General features: G+C 38.6%; 1 protein-coding gene across 2 annotated transcripts in view; it reads right to left on the bottom strand.

The window, feature by feature from the left end:
* Positions 1-274: 274 nt before the first annotated feature.
* The window catches only part of TSHZ2 (teashirt zinc finger homeobox 2), a 443,345-nt gene continuing 434,033 nt past the window's right edge, over positions 275-9,586 (bottom strand). For both annotated transcript variants that reach the window (XM_038572621.1, XM_038572622.1), the window contains exon 3: positions 275-8,247. Coding sequence is in view for 1 of the 2 variants with exons in the window: in XM_038572622.1 (XP_038428550.1) it covers positions 8,246-8,247 (2 nt within the window). In the remaining variant the exon portion in view is untranslated. The remainder of the gene's footprint in view (positions 8,248-9,586) is intronic.

Below are 9,586 nucleotides of genomic sequence, written 5' to 3'. Positions count from 1 at the left end.
TCTGAAAGCATGCAAAGGCAGTCCAGAAACCAAGCAAGGGTGCTGGCATTTGTAAAAAAACAAAACAAACAAAGCAAAAAACAAATCTGTTGGAGATGAGGGTAGATGTTGGAAGCGGGTCAGTAGGTCCAAGCAAGAGAGAGGCCCACCAATAATTTCCTCGCTTGGCCTCCCTGGGGGTCAGTGCTGTTTCTCTACTCCCTCCCTCTCCTCTTTCTTGCCTCACTCCTCTCTTACCATCCTTAAAAAACACACATAGGCAGAAATCAATCCATCAAATGTCATTACAGATTTATTAAGCCTGATGTAGAAAGACATTTACCAGTAACATCTTCACAAAGCATAAAAAGAGCACTTCTATTCAGTCTTGTGCTTTGAAAATCTAAATATATTTTTATCATATAAATAATTCTTTTCATGTTTTAAGTGCATCTGTGTTTTTTTTCTTCTTCTTCTCTCCTTTAATTTTCATTCAGTTGGCCAAAGCGAAAGTCGGTGTTGACTGAAACGAAGCCATTTGCAAAGCTAATGGTGTTGAGAGGCATGTCTAGGTTCTACTGTATCAGCTGGGTCTCAGAAAGGTGGTTTAAGATCGGCAGCGTTAGAATGAGGGACAGCCTCCAGCAAAATCATAATCGAACACACCCAAGTCCTTAATGTCAGCAGTTGGGTTTCCTGATGCAAATTACCGTAAGGTTTCAGATGGGAAACATTCTATTTTCCACTGTTGAGTGGAAAAAAAGAAAGATTTTTTTTTTTTGTCACAAAGGAAAGAGTCATCATGTTTAAAAATGTAAATAATACACTTATAGAAACCTTTTTGATGGAAATGAGGGGCTCCATATAACCTTGGCGACTGTGTTATTAGTTTTTCACAATAGCTAAAAGAAGTAGTATCTATTATTTAGGGCTTTAATTACAGTTCGCAAAGTAGAATGATTTTCTTAAAAAAAAAAAAAACACCCAACTCTTTAGATGTAAAAAATAATGGCTTCTGTGATATAATTTAAGAGTTTTCTTCATCTCCACCATCAGAGAATTTATTTCTAGTGGTAAAATTGTATTTAAAAAATCTCTCCTTATAGAGATAATTTCAATGCTGCAGCATCCGACACAGGCATACGTCTTAAGTGCATCCAAACGAAGTCATTTTTATTCAGCGAGGGGCTGATCTGTATGTTTCTTTTGACCTGATTTAAGTTATATGGGGTATCAAGACCAGATTGTTTATAATTAGGAGAGATGACAGGATGGTGGCAGCAAGGGACAAAGGCGGGAGCACCTTTTCTGAAGAAAATCCCTGCATACTTTTTTTCAAGCTGGAAAGCCATCATTTCCAGCTCGGTTGTTTGTCTTTGGGCAGTGACAACTCGGCCAAACCTTTGGAAATTTGCAAACAGGGGCTGCATTGAGCCCCGGCATTCGGGATGATGAGGAGTAAAAGAAAGTGTGGCTAGCCAAGGGAAGAATTTTCCAGATCCCAGAGAAGTGGGCACAGATGCCTGCCTATCTGTGATGAATCTGTTTGGCCACAGGGTGGTATAATTTTCCTAGCAGAAAACTTTTTTTTTTTTTTTTTCATAGCAAGGACAATTTATAATCATCAAAAACAAGTGAAACATGGTTTTGATTAAAACAGCCTGTTGGCTCAATAATCTCTGTAATTTTAAAAACATCCTTAATGCAGAAGAAGAACACGCCGATGTCAGGAATGGCCTGGGGCCCCATTACAACAGCAACCGAATAAATAAGGAGGAGAATTGCGAGGTCATAAAAACAAAATTAAGCTAATGTTTCAAATTTCGACAATTATGAATTCTTCCTCTAAGAAGACATTAAAAAAAATTTTCAGGCACTATTAGATAAAATACAAAGAGGATCATTCTACATGGATGAGTTTGCAGTTTTCCCAAGGGGTAAAGCATGCCTTTAAAGGAAAACTCTGAATTAGGACGTTGGTTCCTCCCTAGATCCAGCAATTGGACGGGGCTCATGCAGACAAACTTGGTTTTTAGAATTTCTTTGTAAACTCAGATCTAATTCTTTCGTAAGCTATTGAAAGAGAATGACCAAGAAAAAATTACAAGCATATTTTTTTTCTATACAAAAGGATCCCCATCGTGGGCCAGTTTGGTAGGAAACAGAAACAAGCAAATATAACAAAATCTGTGTTCATACATGGCGATATAGTTAGTATATACAAATATGTACAGTATAAAAATGTATGGAAGGCTTACGTTCCCAGTCATCCAAGCTGCATTGTATACAGGGAAAACAGCCTGGCTTTTGCTCCTAGTATACAGGCAAATGTATTATATACAGCATGCAGGCGATAGAAAATTAGTGCATTTGCACGGAAACATTCTACAGGTATGGTTGCAGTCATTTTTCTTTGAAAATGACTAGTCTGCTTTCCTAATATAAAAATGTCTTTGCTTTTCTTCGCTGGCAAATAAACACTTTCCTTCAGAGCAGGGATGAATGTGATTCTCCTAACTCACTCCGCCCTAACTTCCCCACTGCCTATTCTAAAAGAAAAAAAAAAAATCTAGAATCAACAGAAGGGAGCAAATGTGTAACATAAATATGGTTGACACCAAATTTCCTAAAAAGCTACAAGCGCTCTGCAGAGTGAGAACGGGTTGACCATTAAAAAGACTGTGTATGATCAACTATCTTCTTGATTTTAGAGGGGTTTGAAAGTTTATGATTCATGCTGACTGTGCCTGGATGTTAGGAATCCAAGTCAGGAGAGATTAGGAGGATGTAAGTATATTAGAGACCAGAAAGTATATTGTATCCCGAGATATTATGACATTTAAGAACCCTGAGCCAAATAAGAATTGTTTCGTATGTCAGCTTTTTTTTTTTTTTTTTTTACTTGCATTGCACATTCTAGCATCTGCTGTGTTATAAGCCAAAATATTGTATTGCAAAACTGGAATGTTTCTGTTGTATTTATCTCAATACAGGGCGGGAACAGTTTTTGCTTCTTCTCCTCACAGACCAGTTGAACTTTGTATATTTAAAAAATATACGTACACATTTATACTTCCTGATTGTTGTATGGGTCATTTAGAAAGTGAAAATATTACTGTACAAAGTCTTCACATTTGAGATATAATCGTATGATTGTGCAAGTTCTGTAAATATAAGCCTTTACCTGGGGACTGATACCCAAACGCAGGTTTCAGGTTCAAGATAATTCAGTGAACACACTGAAATTCATTTTCTGGAGGGGTTGAAGGGAGTGGTAGATTTTTTTTTTTCTTTTTGTAAGTAATGCATTTGTTCGAGTTTTTCAACTTCTCCTGGGGGTTTTCACAAAAGAGTTATTATTTGTACTTCCAAAAGCGGTTTTAAGCAAACAAACATTGTAGAGAGGGCTGTGAGAATTTAATCTATCTTTTTCAAACAGATCGTTTGTTCAAAGGCCTTAATGATAATCGTATGGCTATTGGTAAAATCATTTGTGTGCTGAAAGGTGTCATAAAAGGGTGCCATTGCTTGGAAGAGCCATTTTACTTGGAATATATTTTTCCAAAGGAAATGGACAGAGTCCTGTTGCAGAAATAGCATTCCACCTGGTACCAGCATTTTAAAACAGTCCTATTCTAATCCATAAAACATTTCTAGTTTTCCCTGAAGCTTTGGGCTGCCTTGCGCATGAATAATTTTTGGAGAAACACCCACGCCCGTTAGCCCATTGTTCGTAACTATTGGAAGAAGATTAACTAGAGCCTGGAAATTGTATATCTGCGTATGCCTCTGAATCTGTCACAGGAAACCAAAGGAGATAAGTGGCTTTTACTTTGGATGAAGAGGTAAAATTCCCCCCTAGAAATTCTAAAGATGATTCACAAGTTTCAAAATGTTTAATGCTTCCCTACAATGGAAACCTATCTCTCTGTCTGGGGGGATGGAAATTTGTATCTCGTTCTCCTGCTCAATCTTTGTCTAAAAGTATTTCATGGATATTTTGAGAAAGTGCCACATATAGGAAGGGAGAAAATGAAATTAGCATTTTAACATCTCACAGGGGAAAAAAATAAACCGAAAGTTCAGTTGGGATTTTTTTTCTTGCCTAATGCTCGTTCAAAACAGATACTACTTTATTGCTACACATACACATATGTAGTTCTATACATCGACACGCTTCTGTTCTTGAGGAGAGTAGAGGAGGATGTGAAAATGACATTTTTAACGTGTGTGTGTGTTTTAACAAAAACATATAACAAGATTAAAAAAATGAAACCCAATGAGAAAGATTTGAACACAGTCAAGTAGCCGGTGAAGTGACAGATAGAAAAGCAACAGGACTCGTGCACCTTTTAAGGCCTTGTAATCTTTGGATTGACTGTGAGAAGTTTCAGGAAACCATAGACTCTTAGTGTGTCACTGTCCGTGGAGCCTGGAAAATAAAAAGTGAATTCGTATATGTACACCTCCTCACTGCTTAAACCAGAGTTACGTAAATGCTTCCCAAGTATGTCATTTCATGAGCTTATTTTCTGCATTTCGACGAAGTTCAGCGGCTTGTGTCTGTGACATTAATTATGCAAGACTCAAACAACCCAAGCAGGCACATTTTGGGGGTGAGTTTGAAGAACTCTATTTGTGGCCTTAAAGGAATTCTGTGGGGACTGTCTGGGCTAGCCAATGTATCTGTGATTATAGTCTACATTTAGGCCTTGACCTGTTTTTAAGCTATTTCCTTTCTGTATGCTTTTCAGAAGGAGAAATCCCTATCCTGAAATATTAGTATTTTGAAAAACAGGAATGAAACCACAAATGACACAGGGGAGTTGGACCCTCTGTGAGCTCCTCCGGCAGGTGTCTGATATCAGCTACCTCTAGGAGAAGCTATAAGTACAGAAGGGCCAGGCTGTTGTGTTGCATTGTTCGCTGCTGTATCCCATAGCACCTAGAATAGTACCGTGCACATAGCAGGTGTCTCCTAATATTTTGGAACGAATTGGCTGAATAAATCGTGTTTCCCATTCTGCCTTGTGCCCGCCACCCCCGACCCCAGTGCTTTGTAACATGTTGTACAACTGGTGAAGTTGCTGAACTACAAAATGGGACCAAATACATAAAACTTAAATATTTTTTTTTTCCAGTGGACATTTTAGTTTGCAGCTGGTTAGTGGTCTTAGCTAGAAGGAGGGATGGGGGAAGAAAAGGCAGTTTCTCACCCCCCACTGATAACAAGTGTTGGTGGTGGAATGGAGATACTTGAGTGTGATTAGCATGATATTTGCACGTCATGCTCCTTTCCAGTTCTAAAGTCCCAATATATCAGCACTATGTTTGCTCTGAGAGAGGAAGAGGGTGGTCAGAAAGCAGATTACAAACATTCTTCTGAGCTCATGTTAGTTTTTCCCTCCAGAGAGAAGTTTCTAGAAGCCTCACAGGGCTTTCCAAATGAAAGACAGGCCTGGTCTCTAGAAATGTACTCAGGGCTGTGTTTATCTCACAGCATGAACCCAGATCTTGTTTCCTAGGGAGAACATTAACAGCTGTCCCTCAGCAGTGACATTTACAGTTACCAAGTGACAATTCATGAATCTTACCAAATTTATCAATATTTTTGTCTCTCGCCTCCCACCCCACCCCTCCATAGAAATTGCGCTAACAAAACCATATAGATTAAATGTTGAAGCAGATGATTTATTTTTTTTTTTTTCTTAGAGGGGAAACAATTTCCATGGAGTTGAGAATTGTATTGTCTCCCTCCAGTTGGAGCAAGAGCTCAAGAATCTGCTTTTGAAGGGTAGCGACAGAATCTGAATTACGTAACTTTATCTAATAACCCTGGGTTGGAGCAGACAATTTTTAACGGCTTCAAGAAGCCCAATGCTAATGCATTGATTTTCCTTTAATAGAATTTCGTTGTCGAAGGACGGTGCTCAGTAGAGTCCACCCTTCAATCTTAACCCATGCGAAGACTGTTCCTTTCCAGTTGAGCTCCATTCATTTCTGGTTGAATAGGTTAAGCAAAGACAGACCTCGCTGTTCTCAATTCACTTTATGATCCTCCCATCATAAAAAATAATATCAGCACCTTGCTTTTCATGTCAGAACTACATTTGAGCCGCTATTCCCTATGCCCATGAGTAAATCCCATAAAAGCCGCCCCGTTGTACTGTTGCTATTTTTCCTTGTGGGTGATTGATTGATGGATGAGTGCTGACACTTCAATGAAGCTATTTCGACTGCCATCTCAATCCGATGATGTGAGGGGTATATTTTCTGTCCATGCCTCATTACTTCAGAATGACATTCCTGGAACTTCATTTACTTTTTCCCTCCTTCCCCGAAGCGCCATATTTTTTCCCATCTAGGTTATGCATGCCATAAAAAAAGCAATTTGCTATTATATGTGGCATAAGGGCAACACTTTCCCTAGGAGGTAAATAAGAAGTTTTTTTTTTTTTTTTTTTTTTTAATCCCAATGTTGAATTTAGGGATCATGTCAAAATTTCCAAAGCAATTTCAACAGGCAGCTTCCAGGAGAAACGGTGAAGAGGATATTTGGCTTCGTGTTGTTGGTGTTGAGATTTTTTTGCGTGTGATAACCTCGGTAATTAAAGCAATCACAAAATTGTTTTTTTTTTGTTTGTTTCAGAATCCTCAAGTTCCTAGTGTTGTACCTAGAGTAGTTTAACTATTTCGCCTATAGCTGAGCAGCAGTTTATAACACAATCCAGACATCATTTGTCCTTTGAGAATAAGGAAATTCATTGTTTAAATGCAATGATAGATTTGCCTGTTTATAGATTGCTTTGAGTTGTATAGAAATGCTCAACCAGAGTAAACAGCTCTACCCCTGAATCTCCAAACTGTGCGCTAGGTATGCAAGACTTTCCATATTAAAACATGCTCTTAGCTTTTCCAAGTTGACTTAGGACCTGATTTTAATCTGTGTAATACAGTATTCCCGTTAATAATAACGTATAATTAAGACATCCGTTAAAAATCCATAACGTTAATTTAATGGAGAAAATCTAATACAGTTCTATTGGAATTTTTACGTTAAATTAACTTTAACGGGCTTTTAATGGATGTCTTAATTAGATCTCATTATTAACGGGAATATTCCACAAATTAAAATTGGGCCCTCAAAAGTTTTAATGAAAAAAGTTGCGGGAACACATTTAAAACGGACACCCTATTTCATGCTTTCTATTGCTTCTCGAGCTAAGCTGGTCTCCCCGTCCAGAAACAACAGGTCCTGCAGACAGAGATCCCCGGGCAAGGGGGCCGCTGAACTTTCCACCCTGCAGAGATCTCATCTTCTCGCTTGCCTTCCGATCCCGCCTCTCACCACCTTCCCTGCTTCTGCCAGGTTGCAGGTCTCCTATGTGGACTTAAAACCGTTGTTTTGTTGTTGTTGTTGCTTTTGTCTTTTGTGGGTTTTTATGTGTGTGTGTGTGTGTGTGTGACCAACAAAGACGATGATTAAAAAGATGCCCACCAGCGCTTGGGAAAAAAGTCTTTGGCAGCAACATGGTTAAGCCTAACCGTTTGAACAACTTTCACAGAAGATGAACATTGTTCAGAGGTTTTCTTGGCTCAAACTCTGGTCTAACTTAATAATTCTTCCACTTTGCGGTGATGAATGGCTCCCCAGTGCAGGGCCAGGACTGGGCAATCCAGGTGCAACCGTAATTGTTGCTCTGAACAGAAACATTTCCTTTCGACAAACGTTCCCAGAGGGGTTATAAATAGGAAATGGACATTACCATGGAAAGTAAGCTTCCAAGGGTCTGCATCTAGCACAGCTCACTTGGACATTAAACTATGAGGACTCATACTCCCCCGCCCTTTCCTGTCAAGGGTTACAGACCGACGGAATAAGTACATCAATGTTCTCAGTCATTATTTTTCTTCAGTGGCACTTTGTTTTCTCGTGACAGTGAAAAGGGGACCATGGAGACGAGACTGCCTCTTTGCAGTTTATCAATGAAAATCTAATATCGTCCATAAGCAGAGAAGTGGAAATCAATACTTCATTACCAAATTGTTAGTAAGAATGAAGAGAGATGGCTGGGCTGGGTTTTTTTTTTTTTTCCTTTTTTCTTTTTTTCTCTTTTTCTTTCTTTCTTTCTTTTTTTTTTTTTTTTTTGGCAGTCTTCTCAGAGCAGGGTGTCAGGAGGAGTTCAGTGTCAGAAGCAGGTGGTATACAATGAAGGACTCAGGGTGAGGGGGATCCAGGCTGGAAAAGTTGAAACTAAGGCATTTGTCCTGTAACGGGAATCAGAACAACAGAGAAAGATGCATTATTTTCTGAGGAATAGCTCAGGTGGTTATTTCCCCCAGGTAGCCAAGTGGCCCACCTGCACTATTTCATTTGTATTAATGTTCTGCATGGGATCATAGTTACCTCTAGTGTAGGGTATGATATAACCATGTGATTCCTAGAAAGGAAGAGCCAGCTTAGGGGAAAAAAGAATCTTTAAAATGTTTGGAAGAGATATTTATACACTCATGTTCATTGCAGCATTATTCATAATAGGCAAAAGGAGGAAGCAAACTAGATGTCCGTTGACGGATGGATGTATAAACAAAATGTGGTATATGTATACATACAGTGGGTTACTATTCAGTCTTAAAAGGAAGGGAAAATTCTTATACATTCTGCAACATGGATGAACCTTGAGGACATTGTGTTAAGACAAAATAAGCCAGTCATAAAATATTATATGACTTCACTTCCATGGAGGTACCTAGTGTAGTCAAACAAACTTACAGAAACACAAAGCAGAAATGGTCATTGCCAAGGGCTGGGGAGTGGGGGAATTGTTGTTTAATGTGTATGGACTTTCAATTTTGCAAGACAAAAAAGTTCTGCAGATGGAGAGTAGTGATAGTTGCACAACAATGGGAATGTGCTTAATGCCACTTGGAAATGGTCAAGATGATACATTTTATGTTTTGTGTGCTTTTCCATAATTAAAAATAAAAACTATAATGTATGGCTTTCCCATTATACAGCATTTTGAAAAAGAAAAAATAAATTAACCTGTGGCCCTACCATCCAGGGAGAGCTCCTATTCACATTCTGCTGTATTTCCTTCTAGTTTTCTCCTGTGCGTTTACATGAGGCATACCGGGTTATAAGTGCCCATTGTGCAGCGTTCCTTTTTGGTGTGTCCCCCCACTTGGAAGCCTCACTGTAAATAGTTATACAAGTTCTATCACCTACATTATCAGAATTTACTAAAATGCTCTCATGATGTTGGACATTTCATTTGCTTCCAATTTTATTCAACTATAGGTAACACCGTGATAAACAACTTTGTGTTTAAAGCCTTGCAGTTTTGTTGGGATAGATTCATAGACTTAAGTTGCCAGATGTGGAATTCCTGAGTCAAAAGATAGGAACGTTTTTGTGGTTGAGGAAGTGCTACTTAAAAGTATGCTTTGCTACTTAAACGTATGCTTGTATGAGATTAATTGGGAGAATTTTTTTTCAGATATGTGCTATCTAGGTTATGGTAAGAATGCGTATAGTTTCCATTAGCCCAACCTGGGTGGCATTCCTTGTTCATGTCTTATTGTTTAGTGGTATTGCCTGTTTTTG

Source organism: Canis lupus, chromosome 24 (genome assembly GCF_011100685.1).
Source record: "Canis lupus familiaris isolate Mischka breed German Shepherd chromosome 24, alternate assembly UU_Cfam_GSD_1.0, whole genome shotgun sequence".
Lineage (NCBI taxonomy): Eukaryota > Metazoa > Chordata > Mammalia > Carnivora > Canidae > Canis > Canis lupus.
This window is presented reverse-complemented; position numbering and strand designations above follow the sequence as displayed.